At 40.1% G+C, this 21390-nt stretch overlaps 1 protein-coding gene across 4 annotated transcripts; it reads right to left on the bottom strand.

Annotated features, from left to right (window-relative positions):
• Positions 1-109: 109 nt before the first annotated feature.
• Positions 110-21361, bottom strand: rhot1a (ras homolog family member T1a). 4 transcript variants are annotated; one of them, XM_038698996.1, is made up of 21 exons: positions 20982-21361; positions 18913-18971; positions 18641-18722; positions 18455-18498; positions 18308-18361; positions 18132-18184; positions 17284-17392; positions 13246-13347; positions 12800-12898; positions 12459-12567; positions 12145-12265; positions 10822-10906; positions 10572-10717; positions 10278-10378; positions 9935-10065; positions 9306-9389; positions 9009-9131; positions 8704-8906; positions 6552-6674; positions 5407-5493; positions 2879-4491 (listed from the first exon to the last, which is right to left on the bottom strand). In XM_038698996.1, the coding sequence occupies exons 1-21, from the start codon at positions 21016-21018 to the stop codon at positions 4425-4427; spliced, it is 2019 nt and encodes a 672-aa protein (XP_038554924.1). In that variant the 5' UTR covers positions 21019-21361; the 3' UTR covers positions 2879-4424. The 4 variants fall into 4 exon arrangements, with proteins under 4 accessions (XP_038554918.1, XP_038554903.1, XP_038554910.1 ...); XM_038698990.1 differs by lacking the exons at positions 2879-4491; positions 5407-5493 and adding an exon at positions 110-1273; XM_038698975.1 differs by lacking the exons at positions 2879-4491; positions 5407-5493; positions 6552-6674 and adding an exon at positions 110-1273 and having other exon boundaries at positions 9306-9401; positions 20982-21359.
• Between the last annotated feature and the right edge of the window lie 29 nt (positions 21362-21390).

The following is a 21390-nucleotide window of genomic DNA, read 5'->3' as shown; positions in this document are numbered from 1 at the left end:
TGTTCACAACAACAGTTGATCTTACACACATTTCACACATCTACTTTTGAAATGAGCAATCCTAGTACGGCTCTTGTAGGACAAGGACACACAAACACAGTGACATCATTGGGTGTAAATGTCATTTATTACAGATATTTAAAACCATTTTATTTTCATTGCTGCTGCTAAATTAGCTGTCATTTCGCCCAGTCACACACACCTAACAGCTGTGCCAGATCATACAATTTTTATTGTAAATGCTGGAAAAAAGAATGAGAAAACACTTTTATAGTTTTAAGTGGGAGAGGTGCGCTGAATGGCTGTTAATAGCATAATCCCTTGCTCTATGGTGCCACTAACTTCATAAAAATATGAGGAACAAAGCTCTATTTGAAAAGCAGAAAATTAAAAACAGAAGCAGCTTTGAAGCAGGACAGCTTGGATAATACTAAATACAAAAATACAAGGAAACTGTAAATCCCTCCATCTGTTTCATGCAGTGCACTCAGAACAGACAAGAAAACAAAGAAACGGGTTAATAAATTAACACACAAAATAAACAAGTGTAGGCATCCATGACCTTTCTAGTGTTAGACGTTATACCTCCTGTAGGTGTTGCTTCTTGTGGTGATTCTGTCTATGGGTCCGATCCTAAAATTCTTCAGAAATACATAATATACTGCATATACAATATCTATAAACAGATTCAAGTCCCTTTGTGGTGTTTCTGTATATGGCTGCCTCGCTCCGCTCACCAACCATCTAACTTATAATACTGACCTGAGGAAAAAAATAAAGGAGCACTGGATCAGCTGAAAACATCCAGAGTCTAGTAGTGTTTTACTTGGACTAGACCAACAGCATTTACAAATTGACATGTGAGACTGACAAGTGATATTTCAAACGTAACATGCCCGTTTCCCTTCAACATAAACAAAATAACTAAACCACTTTTTTCCTTTTGAATGCGTATAAAATGTACCTATGATTTTGTTCATTTTGTCCGTGTTGCATTGTGGGAAGGGGATGACGTGGATTTGGGGGCTGAGGCAATGTTCCTGGTTGGTTGGTCAGCCAGTCTTTTGTTTTGTTTTTTGAGTCTTTCAGGTCGGAGGGAAGGGGCAGAGTCAACACAGGGACCAAGGGAGGAAGTAGTTGTGTCATGCTGTCTGATCACCGCTGTTTGAGAAGTGCTCTGTACATGGCAAAGCCTAGCACGGCACACACTGTGGCGCCGACGCTCGCTCTTAGCCAGAAGGTGGAGTTCTTCAGGTCCGCCTGAGCCATGTGCCTGCAGGAGTAAACAATAGACAGAGAGCAGGTGAGGGGAAGGGGGAAATGCTGCAAGAAAAAGAAAGAGCAGCATCTAACTCGATGAGCGCTGCGGCACAATGTTTTCTCCATTGTTAAAGCCGCAGCGGGATGAGTTGCCAGATGACAAAACAAAGTCATGTGCTCTGTCTGGTGGAAACTCCCCGAATCAAGACCATCAATGACGAACATCAACGCCCTGTGATACGAGCTTGAAACAGGAACACATGCTTTCCCTTGACATTTGGTTTAGTTGTGGTTTGGCGAACGGGCAAGTCAATAAAGCAGTTGGGTGAGAAAAAAAAAAAAAGGAGAGGTGTTGGACTATAAGAAGCAGCTAAGACTAGCAGCTCGCACTAGAAGGCAGAAAACTAGATAAAATAATTAATTAAATTTATTAAAATTGTGTTAACACCTACCCTACCAAACACAGATATAGCTGATCTGGAAAGAAACGCAAACACTGGGGAACTATGCAGACTGCAATGAAAGCAAGCAATGAAAAAAAAAAAATTAAAGATACCTTAAATAAAAAAAGGTATTAAAAGGAGACAGCAATGTGTAAAAACAAAACAACAAGGGAAGACAAAATGTTTTTATATTAGCTTTCAACAGCAACTTGGTTCCTATAAATGAAATCCCGTGGATCTCAGCACTGACTGGTCTACAGCTTCTATGACACACTCTAGGACCCTGGTTCATCTGTAAGATCAGAAGAGAACCAGCCCGAAAAGTTCCCTCTAACAGAAGGAGAAAAAAGGCCAAAAGCTGCCTTTAACCTTGAAGGAATTCTTTGACATTTTGGAAAGTTCCCATTTTCACTTTCTGGTGGAGAGTTAGATGATTAAGTCAATATTACTCATATTGGTGAGACAAGATCACTATTTCTTGGCTCTGAGCAGTTGCAAGGAAATTAGTGGAGTCTCCAGGAAGTTACTGTTCCCAGTCAAAAATTATCCGGCATTAAACCCACCGAGCAGCAATATCATCATTTAAAGTGTGTTTTTTGTGTGTGGACAAGATATAATTAACGAGCTTTACAGGTGCTGGTAGGCAGCACCTGCATCAGCTGGTTTGCTTAGCTCGGTTGGTGGCGAGCTAAGCAAACCAGCTGATGCAGCTTCATATTTAAATGGACACAAATGACAGTGATATTTATCTTCTCCTCAAACTCTGCACCGGAAAGTGAATAAGCACATTTCCCAAGATGTAGAACTATTCCTATAAAAACTCCAACACGTCTCTCTACATTGCTTCAGGACTTTGGCAATAGCTGTTAAAATAATGACCAGGAAACCTGCTGCTGAACAGAGGACAGCTGCACTTATCCAACACAAACTCGCCAGTCGGTCCACATGTATAAAACTAACTAACACCCTTCTCTCTGTGGATGTGGTTTCTGCCTTTACCTTTCTGGGGGAATTTGCTGCTCAGCAGAGGCCTCCATAAAGATGGACCGCTCCACACTGGAGACGGCTGAAACCTGCTGTGTCAGGCTGTAATCCTCCTCTGACAGCAGGTCCCCCCCCCCCCCCAGCCTCCACCCAGCACAGCAGCCTTCCAACCCCCCCGATTACACAGTTGGCCAGGGTGTGCTCACTCACACACACAAAACACACACAGAAACAGCGGGTAGAGCTGGGAGATACTTAATTATACATATAATACTGACTACGGCTAAAAGTAACTACTATTTGTTTAATTAGCAAAAACTTAACTGCCGAATACTTTCTTGATTAATCAATTAATTTAGTCCATAAAATGCAAAGAAAATAGTAAAAATGTCCAACATGAGTTTTCAGACCCCGAGGTCGTGTCCTCAAATGTCTTATTTTGTCTGACCAACAGTCTAAACATGAAAGATAAAGTTTATTATCATTGCAGACAAAACCAGCAGCAAATATTCACAATTGAGACACTAAAATAATATTAATTATTAATATTCAACCTTACAGCTGGGAGACAACATCAAAATAAAATTGATGTGCTCTAAGGCTATTTATCATCTGGATTTTGGTTGAGTGAGATTCAATTTCTTGGCCATGATTCTTTTGGGCAGTTTAAATATTTTTTGTTTTGGTATTAAGAGTTACACAAAAAATATTTTATCTTAAAGAAAGAATATGAAGTAGAAACTATTGTGATAATGGATTTCATCCATGTCACTCAGCTCTACCCAATGTAGGGAACAAAACCTTTAAGCACAAGATCAACCATGACTAGTCAAAAGGTCACCACACATTTCAAACAATGACAGAAAAAAGCCCCACACACACACACACCCACCACATGGCAGCCACACTGAAAATATTGTGCCATTTCAATAGTGAATCTCGTTGTCACCGGGTAAAGTAAAAGTCAGAAGATACTTTTACTAACATTTAAGTGGGAGTTTCTTTGGAAATATGATACATCTCCAGTTTGTTTTCATTCAGTTGTTTCATCCTTTCTCTGCTGAGAAAATGACATTGTATCAATTTTTTGATTGGAGACAAATTGAATTGGAAATCAATAGAAATCTCTAGAGACTCAACTTAGTATTGTTGTTTGTAATTTTGGTGACCTAAGAAGTTATTTTAATATTGCACACTGTCTAAAATGTGTTGGGTTGAAATGTCAGAGAAAATTAAAGAAAATAATCTAACCCTGTCAAACTACCCACTTTTCAGCAAACACGCTGGGCGTTCAATGTGGTGTGTCGGCCCCTTGCACTGCCAAGCCTGGCCTTTTAGGAGTCATGCTATTAATAGTGTCAACAACTCACAGAGATTAAAAGGGCATCAACACAAAGGATTAGTGCTGGATGCAACACTATAGCGTTTAACTCTGCCTGTCCATGAAAGCCCAAACCGAAACTCTCCATTTTATACCAAAACAAAAATAACTGCTTATTTTCCACATTCAGCAAACACACTTCTGCCCAGTCCCAACACCCTTCAAACCCTGCACTGTGGTTCAATAAACCTCCCCCCTCTAATTCAAAACACCAAGCTCTCTTTACTTCAGAGATGTACAGATGAGAAACGGATTCCTAGCTGCCAGTAGATGGCAATGTTTTGCTAAAGACCAAGACCTTTGGTTACCCAGAGAGGCAGAGAATAGGTGAGCCATGCAACATAACAGCAGGCAGGTTAGCAGAGGGTGAAAACGTGCAAGAAGAAGAGGAAGAGAGGCAGCCAAAAACATGTGTGTGAACACCTATAGAGTGGGAGGAAAAACACAAAGAGGAAATACAAGATAGAGAAAAACAGAATGAAATGACAGGGTGGTACAGTACAATACGATCAATTTAAACATCAAAGAAACACATTCTGAATTTAAACATCAGTCTGTCAAATTTATGAACTCTCAACCCACAGGAGAAAAAGTGAAAAGCAGTTTTTATTTTATTATTATGTACAGAAGGGCCACAATTCAAGTGTCTCCTGCAGGTGTAGACTTCAGGGTTCAGAATGGAAATGAAGACAAAGCGAGACTGAAAACGTCATAGATAATCAATTAAGCACTCTTTGATAACTGATGAATGCCATAGAGAAATTAATAGGCATGAAGGATATAATACTTAATATAAACAGAAATCCCCTTATCAAACATGCCGACTTCTATGAGGTTTTCAGTTTGAATGAAGCACAAACCAAAGACAATGGCTGTGCTTCGCTCATTTATATGCTTGTTAGTCAGGATTTACAGTTCGCATATCCACTGCAGGACAGGAGGAAGCAAACACTTAAATGTCAAAATGCACACCTAGAATCCATGATTAATGTTTACGACATAAAACCTAAAACATCTTTTTGTATTTGCAGTGCTTCGTAACTGGACTTGATATTTTGTCAGCATGATTAACTGGCTGAACAACATGGATGTGTTACACAAATTAGTAAATTCATGCACTCAATAATTCATGTTTAATTAAATATAGAAATATACACAGAGCTATCCATCACTATCCAAAAAAACATATATGGGCCTCTAAATGAAATGAAATTATTCACAATTAATTTTACAACAAGTTTGTGTTATGTACAGGAGTAAGTATTAGGAGTCAAGTGTGCACTACACAAGCAGATAACATGCATTTGTTCACATGGGTTCCGACACACTGTCACCTGCCTGGCTAGCAGCCTGCTTGTTAGCTGGCCCAGCATGGTCACGCCTCGCTGTGTCAAACTGTACAGAGAGCGGGTGGGCTGGCTGGAGCTGGAGCAAAGACCAAGACACCTTACATGACTAACATGGTGTGTATAAAAAAAAAAAAAAGTCTAATAATCCAGTTTGACAAAACTTTAGTCTACACCAAATACTGGTGCATAATAAAGGTCTGGCAAGGCATTTATAAACTTCTGACTCTGATAAAGTGAGAAAAGCAGCAAAGTCACCTCAAACAACTGTATATCTGAATTTCTTTAACCAAATCACACAAATTTAGGCTATTCTATGTGATCTCCCTTTGATAACTAATAACGTAATAATGTAGTGATGTAGGCCTAATATTTTTTCATTTCATTTCCTTCCTCTGGAACTGTCTGGAGCCCCCCTGGGGAGGCCCGCCTCCCACTTCGAAAACCTCTGCTCTAGACTTCCTTCAACTCTCTCTATCTCAGACTAATAGCACAAAAATACTTTGTCAATAATTCTCAGGCCAAAAACGTAATAGTTCTACAGTAAGGACTGATAGTTTCTCCTAACTCCGCCGGTAAGAAGCTACTTTTCACCTTATGAGGTGTATTCAGCCTCTGGGTAGAAATCACATTTCTAAAGAACTGGGTTTTGATTTGTATTGATAGTTTAAAAAAAAAAAACCCAGCGGAAATAATTAACTCTAAGACAGATGGTCGATCTCTTGGATGGACTGTATGGACTTTGTCAACAAGCATCACTTTGCTGAGGCAAAGTTTAGTAAGACTGTAAAGCAACACTGCGGCAAGCAACAGGAGAATTTCCCAGAAAGTAAAACATTATAATTTTCTATTTACATACTTTAGTATCACAAATAGAAGGCTACTATATATTTAACATGTTTTGGCGCAAGGTATCACATTTAATATTTCCTTTTCCCTACAGTGGATATGCAGTGTAAACCTGACCCTGAGCACTGAAGGAAAGCAGAGGGAGCTGTCACCATCACAGTGTTAGAGAGCTTGGGTGAAAAGGGAACCTCTCTGTGACCCAACCTGGAGGTCTAACCCGAGGGTGGGAGACACAGAGAGGAGGAATGAGTCTATGTTAAAACACTAGTGCTTATTCTACGTATGAACCTGTTGAAAACGACCCTGCGGAGTTGGGCCTTAATACTGCGCAGCAGCTCCAACTTGAGGAGGTTCTGACACAGGCAATAGGTACACCTGTTGCAGGCACACATGCAGCGGAGACGGGAGTGGCTGCGGAAAGACACATAAAAACGCTTGTATTCACCACCATACAAAGACAACACACACAGAGGAGGCGGCGGCCAAAGCCAGGAGGATAAAAACCTATACTTTGTTTAACCACTAGGCTAGATCAAAGGACCCGAGTTAAGAGAATACATACTTCTCTAAGCTGAAATCTCCACTGCTGCCATTTACCTTTACCTCCTCAACTCAAAGTTAACAAAAGTATAGATAAGGAAACATCTAAAATAAACTAATGTGTCTAAGACTTATAAGGAGAATAAACACAAGGAGACATCAGTAGAGGAAAACCACAAAGAAAGGAAGAGAACAGTCACAACAACTAACAAAAAATCTGAGGGTGGTAAATAAAAAACAGGAGCTCTCTAAATCCTTTTTTTGTCTCCGACCACTGGAACCTTTCTGGTCTGGACTAATTTCCCTTGACAATAACTATTACTGGATTATGAACATAAAGCATCAAACACTACCAAGAGGGGAAAAAAGAAACAATTCTTTTGAGACCATGGGCTAGTTTAAAAAAGATGTTAGGCTCGTCTTAAATTTGCTCTTAGATTTGACTAATTTGACTAAGTTGGAAAGTTTCACAGAAATAAAGATAGACTTATTTTAAACCACCACAGACTAACTCAGGACTAAGAGCCATGTTTACCCTGGTAACAATCAATGACACCTGCTGACCAGTGGTATCAAATTACTAAAAAACAAAACAAAACAAAAAAAAAATTGTGACTTTTAGAAATGCTGAGGAGTGAATAATGCAGAAAGCAATCGCAGTAACCCAATGGAAATTTACAGCAGTGAGGACAATGTCCGTTGTTTGCAAACTATCCTGAGCCTGACGGGCGTGTTAGCAGAAGTACTGCCACGTTAAAGACGCAGCATCTCAGCTCTGCACTGCCATTTTATGCTACTGGACATTTTTTGATTGTTGCTCCAGTGAAATTAATATATTTTCTGCTGAGGTGAGTGGTTTGACGTGGTTGCTTAGTCATTTATCTTCTTCTCTTCAAGAACAGCTTTGTGCACGGATGAATTCAGAAATCATCTGAAATACTCTGATCCGAGTCACAGTCAGAGTCTATCTTTGTTAAACTGGCCACAGTTTCATAAAAGGTTGGTATAATGTAGGTTTATTATGAATTTATGTAGTCATGGTAACCCTAATGCTAAATGTGTAAATTTGTTTCTACAAGAAGTGATGCTTAGCTCAGTTTAGACTTTGACAAACCGTTGATAAAGTGCATTAAAAATTTAAAAACCACCTCAGAATGGAAAACCTGCGTCGAGTTGTCAGCTTCCACAACTATTTTCTGAATCATTTACTTTACATCTAACGAACTCCCCCTCAACCAATAGATTAATTTACTCCTTACGGAGCCAGGGCAAGTCACAGACTCTCTCAGTCAACAACTTTTCTTTACATTAAAGCCTTACTAATCAAACACATGCCCTAGAGTGCATCAGATCTAATAGTTTCAACTTTTATACAATAGGATTTGTGGCCTCCTAAAATGAGATTTAGTGGGTACGTCCCATTGAGTGTTAATTAATCTAATTTGAAATCTAATCTGATCAGAAAGCTTTGAGGAGTTAAGACACCCTATAAAGGCTTAACCTCAAAGAATTTCAGGCAGCACAGACTTGCTTGACTGCACACACAGACATACAACACTGACTTAGTGAGACCCAGAAAGTTTATTTTGTTTTTGGTCAGGAAACGCAAGTCCTCATCTACTGACTGAAGTGGCCCAGAGGAGCCAAAATTCAATGACTGAACAAGAGTGTTAAACTTCCCACCCAGAATAAACATGTTTACACATTACACCGCATATAGAGGGTCTTTCTTTGAATACTAAGAACAAAATGTCCCTGTCAGATACACACACACACAAACACACACCCACCCAGGAGAGAGGTGGAACACAGGAAAAGATGGCATGGTTGATAAGGTTACAGGACTTACAGAGGTGTAAAGGGTTAACTAGAGGAGACCACAAAGAGGTTTAATACTCACGGATACATGGCCATGGTGGTGAGTCTAGTGTAGATGTCTTTGCTGAGTGCGTCGGTCGTGTTGCATGTGAACGGCTGGGGTGGGTGGAGCTTGTGCTTACGGCAGAACTCCTGCGGCGAGAGGCTGTAGTGCTGCCGTACTTCGTGCAGGTCCGACTTGGCGGCAATCACCATGCATGGCGTCTTACTGTCTATGAAGTATTGCTGCCAAACACAACCGTTTGTTAGTTAGTAGAAGACTGTATATAGCAGGTCTTACAAGCCTCAGGGCATCTGATGAGCACTGCTCCACCTTCTGAAACATACCTTGTACACTTTGGCGCAGTATTCAAAAGAGCGTGGATTGTTGACATCATACACCAGGCAGACCACATCACAGGCTAGGTCCGCCTCTGACAGGAAGTCAAAATCTGGCATCACCTCATGGAGCTTGTAGGTGTGCAGACAAGACAGAGAACAGAAAGCGAGAGAGAGAGAGAGAGAGAGAGAGAGTGTGCAGACGGAGGGATCAATGTTTTGCAGAGAACTAATGCTTAAAAGGAGTAATATACTCAAATTATGGAAAAGTAATCCAAGAACAAACGATTGGTAATTGGTTCTTACCAGCAGGTACTTCTCCTGACCATAAACATAGGTTGTGCTGATGGCATAGAAGGACTTGTGGTCTTCTCTAATCCGCCTCTGTCGCTGTGGTGGATACTAAACAAGGTCAGTAACAGACACCCATCAAGACTATTGACATGTTTATAAGTTGGTCCTCTTCGTCTCTGGCTTGTTTGCTCCAACTCTGGAAGTTCACTAAATTACACACAGTTTAACAAGCGCTCTGGTCTTTGGTCTAGTCCAAGGTGGATCAATTTTCACTTTTTGTATCTTGTTTTGTTTTAATGTGGGCTAAAAAATTACAAGCAAAATAGACAAAGTGACAAAAGGAGTCCCCCCCCCCCGAAATGTCCACCAATAAATGCAATAAATAAATATTAACTCATCTTACCACTAAACATCATTTTCACCATGTTTGGCAGAAAACAAAACTAGCTAATACTCTTATACTATACTACTTATTTTTAAATTAGTATCTCCTGTAATTAGACTATTTTGAAGAGTTAATTTGAGACGCAATATAAATGTAAAATGTTGTCCCACTTGGAAGTAATCCTTCTGAAACTGAGTGTGTGTCCAGCAAGACAAACTGCTAAAAATGCCAGCATGTAGTCACGATTTGCACCGACCTGCAAGTTCTTGCCCAAGAAAGCTTGAAGGAAGCCGCTCTTCCCGCTGTCCCGAGCACCCAGGACGTTGCAGCGAAAGACGCTGCGCTGGGTCTGTTTCTTCTGCAGGTCGATACGCTTGTTACGCGTCACTGAAAGAACAGGGATAGCATTTTTCCTACGCGAGATGATACATGAACAATGGCAACATGCAGTAAAATTCATACATTTCTTTTGTATTTAACGTTCAACAACAAATAAAACTCCAATGCCAATTTAAAAATGTGTTTATTACTATTTACTACTTGTTTTTGTTAGTCAATCTACATACAGTGCTGCTGAATTGAATATTACATTCCCTTACCTGTAATGGCAGCTGCTTGGGACTCCTGCTCACAGATGATAGAGTAGCCCAGGTAACCCAAGTACTCCAAACTCCGCTGTACATCTAGATATGTTGTTAACCTACCACAGAAAACACATACATCATGATGAGTCCGATGACATGAGAGATTTACAGCATGATATTGTAAAATTATCTGTGTTCTCAACATAATGATGTATGCCTACCAGTTGTGTGACTGTATTCAGGTTGTATAAAGCTAAAATATGTCCGAGTGTACGTGTGCGTGTATTAATAGATTTGTTCCACACTCACGTCCACTGGGAGAGGTATCCCTGGTATGTGATCCATCCCTGGTCGTTAGTGCAAACTGTGTTGTTGACATCCGGACCCCAGGGCATGTAGGGAAACACTTTGAACAAGTCCTTCACCTCCTCTGGTGACAGTGCACAGTCTCTGTCCTGGATCATGACAAGTGCAAATACATTATTACATTAAATTTTAAAAAACATGGCTTTTTACCTACAATGAATTTATTAAATGTTGAACATTTCTAACCACTCACTTTGTCATGTTTGTCAAAGACACTCTGGAGGAAGAGGTAAGCGTTGTGGTTAAGCTCTGTGGTGCAGTCTGGGGGGATCTTTATCCTGCAAGACAAGGCAAACAGAGACAATAATTTTACAGAAAGCTCTTGACCATTGACTTGAATCACACATTTCTGACGCTGCCTTCAAAAGTGACAAGGAAGAAACAATCTGCCTGAATTACTTAAGTGATAAGGATAACCAGACCAATTCAGTAGAGAAGTCTCTTCAAAAGAAGAACAAGACATCAATACAAGTATGAAAGATAACATAACGATGTTATTACCTGCTAAACCAAAAAAAGTGGTGTTTTTTTGACCACTGCCATATTCTCAAAGGCTTGAACACAAAACTTGTTTGTAATAAAAATCAAGCTTTGTAGATTGCACCTTTAATACATTTAACATGAGGGCTGTAATGATGCTACCGTTATAAACCTTTAAGTGTTTTTGTGCTAAACTGCAAAATGTTCAAAATTCATACAGATTGTTCATAAAGTGAAGAAACATAAATAAAAGTTGTTTTCCTGCGAGAAATGTGTCACTTTACTTAAAGCAAACAATTACGTGTTATAAGGTCTTATAATTAGTTCATATGGTATTATGTCCACCTGTAATATATTATACAGGGATAGATATTTTAACACTTTACTTAAAGCAAACAAAGACATGCTATGTAACTAAACTTTATGGTCGTAAATGGTGACTAAAGATTCTTAACGCAGAGTCGGTGGTTATAATGTGTTATGGAACATGGTCGGAGATTCTTGTCGCACATTGATATAAACTGGTATTATTATTAGCTATAAAACATTAAATCAAAAGGTCATAATACGTTATGAACTTTGCTATAGCGCCTAATGCATGTTTGTAAGTGATTATAATAATTGTTATAATGTCTTATGGACGCATTATATCGTGTTATAAATATATGCATAAGTCATTATAGCGATGACCTTCAGCAACTGCACATAGTTTTTGTGCTTTTCTCAGCATAAAACAAAAGATACACACTGCATTAGTAGCACAGTCTGGCCATTTTTATATACCCAATGATGACCACACAAAGAAAAACTGAAATTTAATCTCTTAGTTTCCAATGCTTTTAAACCCGATTAGCTCGACATCTGGCTAACACTTGTATAATCAATGCAGTGGAATCATCAAAGAGGACCCCCTGCAGATTTAACGAGATAAAAGTTCTGTTCAGACATTTAACTTTTTCCCCGTCTCCACCATACAGTCACAAAAAAAAAAAAAAAAACATGAATCCCACCAAATAGCCTTTGAGTCTGCACTTACAAGGGGAACAGGTATTCCTGCGTGAGCTCCAGGTCATCGTCATAACCAAACCTCCTAAGCACAGTCCAGGTGGTCTCGTGTCGCCCTCGCTGTATAAAGAGGGTGTGCAGAAACAGGAAGCCTGTAAGTGAGAGCCAGGGACAGGAGAATGGATGAGGTCAGCAGTCAGCAAGTGTCTTACAGAAATGGACTAAAAAGCGAGCAGAAAAGAAGGATTGTTGAGGGGACATTATGAGGAAGGATGAGTAATGAAGAAGAAGGAGGGAGGTGTAAGAGGAGAAATATGAAAACAAGAAAACAGGAGAGTGCCTGACCTTTAAGTGAGAGTCCGTTGTCCTTGACTCCATCAGTCATGTTCCTCCTGACCACATTCTTTACATCTTCTAAGGCCTGAGGCGCCAGGGGTGTATTGAAACACGTTCTCTATAGACATACACAACAAGCGATACTTTGTGGATACTTTGAATGTACCAGGAGACCGTTTTTCATTTAAAAACATGTTCAAACCAGTTGATCTCTGCTACACAGCTTAATGAGGCCTGACAGAAATCAGGCTCTCAATGTTGTGCTAGTGATGAAGACTTTCACAATTTTTAACTCTTATGTGGTCGTGAAAATTATACTCACAGTGACACTATTAAGTGGAAAAAATTACCTGGAAGAAGTTGAGCTCATTGTCATTAAGGATGCCGTCGTTGTCCAGGTCAGACACTTTAAAGATTCTAGTTAAGGACTTGATGCAAGAAGGCTTCAACTGTAATACAGAAGTAACATTTAACATTTAGGTGAGTACATGCACTTACTGTATAAAGCAGAAAGATTTAAACCAACAGTAATCATTGTGACAGCGAACTTAAGGATGCACCAATCCAACTCAGGGTATTTGCCAATACTGACTGCGCACAAATCTGATCCTAGTGCTCTCTGTATACCTCATGAAGTGGAATAATTTTTATGTAAGGTAATATAAGGCCAGTGGTTTCGAGTTTTGAGTTAAGTTGAGTAGTAGGCTCGTATTATTAGGTTTATTATATGATCAATTTCCTGTTCTTTTATAAGTCAAAATGTCTGCTGTATCTGTGTCCACCATATAGACCTCACCTCCTTCTCCTCCGGGCAGTACAGGGGTCCTGTCGGGTGGAGAACGGCCTTCTGGGCGTAGTAAAACAGCTCAGAGATGTTCTTCAGGTTTTTGGCAGAGCACTGAGGAAAAAGAGCGCACGTGTGTGAATGCCCTGAGCGAGCGCAACTCTGAAGCAAAATTATCAGAAAGCTCATCTACACAGACTTGAATAGCTCATAGGGTTCTTATTATTTTAAAAGTATTTTATCTTTACTTCCCAAAAAACTAATGGAGTTATTCTCACAATTTAACAGTGTCAAAAGAGAGTCAATGGTCAAAGACAGAGTTAATAAAAAACAATGGCGCAAAGTATGGCGTGAATGTGAGTGTGAGTGGTTGTCTGTCTATGTGTGGCCCTGCGATGGACTGGCGACCTGTCCAGGGTGAACCCCGCCTTTCGCCCAATGTCAGCTGGGATAGGGTCCAGCCCCCCTGCAACCCTGTACACAGGATAAGCGGTTGACGATGGATGGATGGCGCAAAGTACAGTGCAGTACTTCAGTACAATTAAGTTGAGTTTATACATCTACTATACTACATTTGAGAGGGTATTTTTTTTAACTCTACTACATTTATTTTGTTATTTATTTAGATTTTAACCCCTTTCCAACATATCAAACACAATACATTATTATACAGAAATTAAACTGCCCAACAGTACATATCAAATGAGTAAAATTAGCTTTAAAATGCAACTTATGTGTGACTGCATCAATGATAATAATCCGATATTATAATAAATATAATATTTTGGCTTCAGGACATTCACTTGTGACGCAGTATTTCTAAATGGTGGTATTTCTAAATTATTTCCTACATTTACATGTAACCGATCTCAATACTTCTTTCACTACTGATAAAGAAACAAAGATTACACTAGAAATGTAAGTAATTTGGAGACACAGGACATACAAACAACACCCCCACTCTGTATGTGCCTTCTCTCACGTCCTCATCATCCTCTTTTAACCTTGTAAATAATCCACCTGAGGAGGCCATGACTGAGCCGTATCATGCGACAGAGGGAAATTTGAAGTGAACAGTAATGTAGACAAGAGGCCAGCTTCCTCCTCGACAGCCAAGCAAGTCAACATACTCTCAGTCCATCAGTCAGCCGGCTTTGGCCTGAGAGCGCGGAGTTCAGTAAGATAAATCTATTAATGACTCAGTCAGAGTGTAAGTGGAGTCACAAGCTGGACTGCAGCCAAAGAGCAGCTGGGAGCCAATGTATCACCGCTAGTAGGGCTGAAACGATTCATCGATTAACCCTTAAGAGTTCCTCAGAACATTTTGTGCCATTCAGTTTTTTTATTTTCAAGCCATTTTGGCTGTGTTGAATGTATATAGCTCAAAGTTGCCAGAGGATATTCTTTTTAAAGAAATTTTCCAAATGTTGTCTCAGTTCCTTAAATTTGCTTAAAATGGCTAAGCTATGCAAAAAACGACACATTCGCCCCTTACAAAAAAATGCCCCATTGAAAATGGCTTTTTTGATCCCGCATTTATCCTAACCTAAATTGATGCATTACTTTATGTTAATATTTCATTTTGCACTACTAGCTTTCAATTTTTTATATCTTGATTGATGTTGGATGATGGTGTCTGTGTAAAAGAAAGGTCTGTGTCTGTGTGCACGTGTGTGTATGCAAGTCTTTTCTCTTTGAAGGCCACACTCTGCATTATGAACTAATCCAGGAATGAAAACGATGAGCAGCGAGAACCAAAACAAAATTGGGACATTGATTTTGTTCTCATTCAGGTTGTTTATGCAGGTGCACTGCAGCCATGGTTAAACGCTCACCGGCCATTTTATTAGGTACACCTTACTAGTACCGGGTTGGAGACCCTTTTGCCTGCACAACTGCCTATTCCACACGGACGTGGGTATTTTTATAACAGGAGTTTTTCCTGTGTTTCAAAAAAAATCTCTGTCTACATGAAAATGCAAAAACACGCTTTCAAGCGCTGCCAAGAGCATGCCAAACCACCAGGATGCAATATGACCCTAACCGTGAAGCCATACTGGCCAATCAGTGCCTAATAATATCAATCAGACATCAAACACAGCAGATAACGGTGCACGCACTCTTACATCGCAAGGCAAAAACTCTGGTTTTACTGTCAACACAACACTGCAACATTTGCAGCATTTCTTAAAATCTTCACCCTGGCAGGGGTTTTCAAAAATGTTTGTTTGTTTGTTGGACACATTCCTAAGAGACTTTGGTCGTACTGACATGATAGCATCACGTAGTAGTAGTAGTTGCTGCAGATTTGTCAGCTGCACATTCATGATGTGAATCTCCCCTTCCGCAACATCCCAAAGGTGCTCTATTGGATTGAGATCTGGTGACTGTGGAGTCCATTGGAGTTCAGTGAACTCATTGTCATGTTCAAGAAACCAGTTTGAGATGATTTGAGCTCTGTGACATGGTGCATTATCCTGCTGGAAGTAGCCATCAGAAGATGGGTACACTGTGGTCATAAAGGGATGGACACCGTCAGAAACAATACTCAGGTAGGCTGTCGTGTTTATACAATGGTCACTGGGGCTCAAAGTGTGTCAAGAAAATTTCTCCACCACCACCAGCCTGAACCGTTGATCCAAGGCAGGATGGATCCATGCTTTCATGTTGTTTACGCCAAATTCTGACCCGACCATCTGAATGGTGCAGCAGAAATCGAGACTCATCAGACCAGGCAACGTTTTTCCAATCTTCTATTGTCCAGCTTTGGTGAGCCTGTGTGAACTGTAGCCTCAGTTTCCTGTTCTTAGCTGACAGGAGTGGCATCCGGTGTGGTCTTCTGCTGCTGTAGGCCATCAGCTTCAGGATTCAACGTGTTGTGCATCAGAGATGGTATTCTGCATACCTTGCGAGTGACAAGTGGTTATTTGAGTTTGTTACCTTTCTGTCATCTCGAACAAGTCTACCCATTCTCCTCTGACTTCTGACATCAACAAGGCATTTCTCGTCCACATAACTGTATATTTTCTCTTTTTCATACCATTCTCTGTAAACCCTAGAGATGGTTGTGTAAATCCTAGTAGATCAGCAGTTTCTGAAATACTCAGACCAGCCCGTCTGGCACCAACAACCATTCTGATGTTTGAACTCCAGCAAGTTGTCTTGACCACGTCTACATGCCTAAACGCATTAAGTTTTTGTGAAGGAGCCATTTTTGGTCACGAGGGAAAATTAAGTTTTTTTTAAGGAACTCTTAAGGGTTAAATCGATAAAATTGATTCATAAAATGCTTCGACACAAATTCTTTGCATCAATGCTTCGTTTAATCCATGTAAGTGTACAGCACAGTGTTTCGCAGGGACATTTATTACTGTCGCACATCGCGTTTATGCTGTGAACACGACGTGATTATGATGGAGCTGTTTGCAAAGTGGAGGAAAAGAGAGAAAACAGCGAGGGACAAAAAAGAAAGTGTCCAAAGTATGGGATTATTTCAAGCTAAAGAAAACAACAACTCTGTAATGTTACCGTCCGTCCACCGTAAAACGAAACTTATGTCACCTCGGCAACAGCACGACGGCAGCTGAACAAAAAGCAGCTGGTGTTCGGCCAGCCGACCACAGACATGGTAACAGTAACAGCAACTTTAGCATTTAACTGAAATCATGACTGATTGTTGAGTTGAAGGCTAGCCAAAGCAAACCGCAGTTCTCAGCTGAAAATGTGCACACGTGCGTTTGTTGTTCTCCTTTTTGGGCCGTGAGTTGCAACCTCACAGTCATGTGTTAATTGGGTGTCGGGGAGCTGCACCTTTTAACTCACCTGCAGCAGGCGCCAAGCAAAAGTACTTCTTAAACGATGAATCGATGAAATAATCTATAGAAGCTTTGAATACTAAAATCATTAGCTGCAGCCCTAACCGCCAGTGTTGGATTTTCACTCAACCTTTCATATTTCCTTTGCCAATTCATTGCTCTCAAGTGATTCATCAAAGTGGCAGCCCTGCCTCAATGGATCCAAAAGGTTTATACGTGTGTATTGATCTCTTACCTCTACACAGGTCTCGATATCCTGGTATTGATTCATGATTGGCAGGATGGTCTCCATGCTGCTGTGTTCCACCAGGTCTGACTTGTTCCCTACAAGGATCAATGGAACCCTGCAATAAAACCATTCATTGCTACATTATAGAGCTGCAACGATTAGTCGATGAACAGAAAAAGTATTTTGATAATACATTCATTGTTTAAGACATTTGTTTGAGCAAATTATAAACTTATGTCGCCTACTGCAACAGCACGACGGCACCTGATCAGAAAGCAGCCGGTGTTCTGCCAGCGGACCACAGACAAGGTAACATTAACAGCAATTTTAGCATTTAACTGAAATCATGATTGATTGTTATGTTGAAGGCTAGCCAAAGTAAGCCGCAGACCTCAGCTGAAAATGTAAACATGTGCGTTTGTTGTTCTTCTCGTTTGGCTGTGAGTTTGGGTTTAACATCACAGTCATGAGTTAATTGGGTGTCAGGGAGCTGCACCTTAGTATAACTTGTGTTGGTAAAGCAGTTGTCTGGTTGTTGGTCTGATGTTTTCTGTATGACACACTATGAATTTCCGAAAAGGACTAATAAATATCTATCAAGGTACACAGGTGATTCCGTTACCGGGGTGGGGGGCGACGCCACCGAACAAAAGTACTTGTTAAACGATGAATAGATGAAATAATCTATAGAAGCTTTGAGTATTAAAATCATCGTTAGCTGCAGCCCTACTCCCCATTATACCATTTAACACAAGGGGTTTAATAAGCCTGAAGATATAATACCACCAAACAAGCTGATGTGACCCACAGACACACACACACACACACACATCTATTAGGTGTCCTGAACACACCTGCTATCCTTGTCCGTCCTGTCATTTATGAGGGGAATCCAGTGGCTTGTCACCTAGGAGAGTAAAGCACAACATTAAACACGGCAGCCGGGCAAACACAAATTAGTTTTCTCAGATGAAGCATAGGCAGTGTCAAATTTCAGACATACTGCTGTAATGAGAAAAACAATGCTCACCTTTTCTATGGACTTCTTATTGTTGACTGAGTAAACTATGCAGATAACATTTGCCTGTAAAGACAAATAGCAACATTAATCTATGGAAAATCTATGGGGTATAGACATTCAAAGTCCAGATAAAAGTAAGACTTAGATCAAACCAACCTTTGATATTTCTTGGTACAGCTGCTCGTCTGACTGTTCAGCCTCTAAAAATGTGTTATCAAATAAATTCCAATTAATTTGGAGTAGGGACCTTAAAGTATTGGACTGGGCTTTATATAGCCAACACCAGTAATTTAAATGCTATGTATGGTCATGATGTGTGTGAGTAGCAGGGGGAGGTTTTACCTGAGTAGTCCACAATGTGTGTGGGAACCCTCTCTGGGGTGACATCCGCTGGGATGGTGATCTCCTCAGCTCGGAGAGGAACCTGGAAGACAATGATGCAAACTTTTTAACCTCATGATTGATGACAGTATTCACAAATCAGTGATTCACATCAGTCAGCCAAAACTAGAGTATTAACTGTCCAACTTCAATATATATGATTAGGATGCAACTTAACAGCTACCAGGATGATTCCTACCACCTCAATCATCTGATTTCCTGTTGACACATACCTCATCAGGAAACTCCTCGCTGACCAGAGACATTATCAGTGATGTCTTCCCCACCTTGGCTGTACGGGCAAAGGAAACAATTTTTGAAATCACAATCTGGCATTACACACGTATTTTGCTGACAATTGGCATGTGACCTCTCCACTGGGTTTTTTTGAGCTGTCTGGGTAATGTCATGGCATGGACAAGAGCAGCTCAAGACGCTTAGAGCTGCAGCCAAGTGCCAAGGTTATCAAGCAAGCACTCACAGATTTCCAGCACAGCCACAATACAAAGTGGACTGAAATTTAAAGCCGTTGATAGACAGATTGGCCAGAGAGCTGCACACTTATTATATCACTACCGGTATTTTAATAAGTGTAATGTTTTATTAGTATCCCTACAGTTACATTTCTGGCTTTCCTTTCTTGCTTTGGAAAATGCAAAACTCCAACTTTAAAAAGGGAAATATTACTATTAGTGCTAGTGATGGCCACCACATTATAATATATATGACAAACTAAATAAGTCTGACATAAATTCACATTATGATTTCAAAAAACAAAGAAAACACTTACATCTACACTGTAACTAATGCTAAAAAAAAAAAAAGGCACAAAAAGGGCACCCAAGAGAACACCCAAATACACCCAGTACAAAACCTGCTATTTGAAGACATCTACTTGGTCTCTGGAAACTTGTGATGGTCTTCTTTCACATTTTAGAGACCATTAATTGGAATGAAAAATAATCCTTAATGCAGGCCTAGTCTGCAGTACCTCTGGCCCCTCAGTGTCTTGACAGCATCTGCGTGACCCTGCCAACTCCCCTCTACTGAACTTCACAACACTGAAGTAGGCATGTAGCATTTTGGCTGCACCTTTCTCAGGAACAGTCAGTGCCAACTCCCCTAATGTGGGTCAGTGTTTGCAGTCCTGCATAGCCAAAACTGAAATATAAATAGTACTGAGAACACACACATGCTTTAAAATGAACAAACAGAACTGGTGAAACACAGCTAAGGGAGGATGGATCTGTTTCAATTTTGGCTTAATTCTGCCCTCCCTTTAGGGTCCTGGAGAAGGTCAAGATCTGATCCTGTAATCACAAACTATTTACCGTAAAACTTCACTTAATAGCCTGAGCTTTAAGTTGCTTCAATCAAACTCACTCTGCCTATATTTGGGACAGGACTTTTAATTTTATTTTTTCATTTGTCAAAACCAAAACGTGAAGCCCACCAGGCCAGTAAAAGGGACAGGCAGTATCCATAATTCTGCATACTGTCAATATACAGTGCAATCTCTGTGCCAACTAGAGCTAAACCAATTAGTCAATCAACAGGAAATTTATCAGTAGCTATTCTGATAATTACTTAAACAATTATTCTATTATCAAAAATTGGGATTTTCCATTATTATTTTATAAAAACAGTTATCAAGAAAACATCTATAATCAAAAAAAATCTCAGCTTCAGCCCTAGTTCCAATAATACTTTTATTTAAAACTGCATAATAGATGTAACTGCAATTAGCTTTGTACACTAGTCTACAGTTTAAATACAGTTTCCCGTTTATATTATTTAGGTCTGCTGGTACAATCCAAGTCCAATACAACAAGCCTGCAACAGTTAAATACCTTCACAATGAATTTCATTGCAATGAAATTCATATTTACAACCATTTTGAACAATTTAACCATTTAAAGCTAGGGGGGATTGTTATGCATTACTATTCAAACTACAGTTTGTAGCAGCCTTGCGTATTGAGGATCAAGACATGACAGTACATGGAAATACTCGTGAGACAGTTATCGTGCACCATGTGATACTTCATTTGCCATCAGCACCAGATAGAAACCACAGCCATTATTTATTCTAATGACACTTTGGATAGTTTAGTCTCAGTGTATGACTATTATACAATGTGGGATAAGCAGCCCTTTGACTTTCACAGCCCCTCACTGCACATGTAATCACACTGCTTGATGAGACCTATTCAGTGCGTCTGCTAGCTAACTTATAGCCTCTAGCTCCCTCACTAGCATAAAGCTAATGCAGCACTTCGGGATTAAAGGCACATGCTACTTACGTTCCCCTACAAGTAGTATCCTCACGTCCTTCCTCATCTTTTAGCTTGCTTCCCTCTACAGAAAGGACAGTCTTTTTTGTTTCATGTAGTCGTCTGAACGCCGTCCTCCTCCGGCCTGCGCAGTTCAGTCCTGCCGCTGTCAAACTCTCGGCGCCTTTGTAGGACAAAACGGACGGACAGTTTTTGTTGCTCCTCGCTGTTTTCTACACGCTTCCTCTCAACTTGCGACTTATCAGCTCAGCGTACATGCAATTTAAAAGGTAGTTTGTGGCACATTTCCCTGTAATTTCATGTTAATCACAGTATTTTCGGCGAAATTCGCAGTGAATGTTTCATGAGCATGCCCGACCTCCAGCACCCGGCAGCTACAGCAAGCCATAAAGGACAAACTACATATGAAATTTAAAAA

Source organism: Micropterus salmoides, unplaced genomic scaffold (assembly GCF_014851395.1).
Source record: "Micropterus salmoides isolate LMB-PRFRI ecotype aquatic unplaced genomic scaffold, ASM1485139v1 Ms_hic_scaffold_10, whole genome shotgun sequence".
Classification (NCBI taxonomy): Eukaryota; Metazoa; Chordata; class Actinopteri; order Centrarchiformes; family Centrarchidae; genus Micropterus; species Micropterus salmoides.
This window is presented reverse-complemented; position numbering and strand designations above follow the sequence as displayed.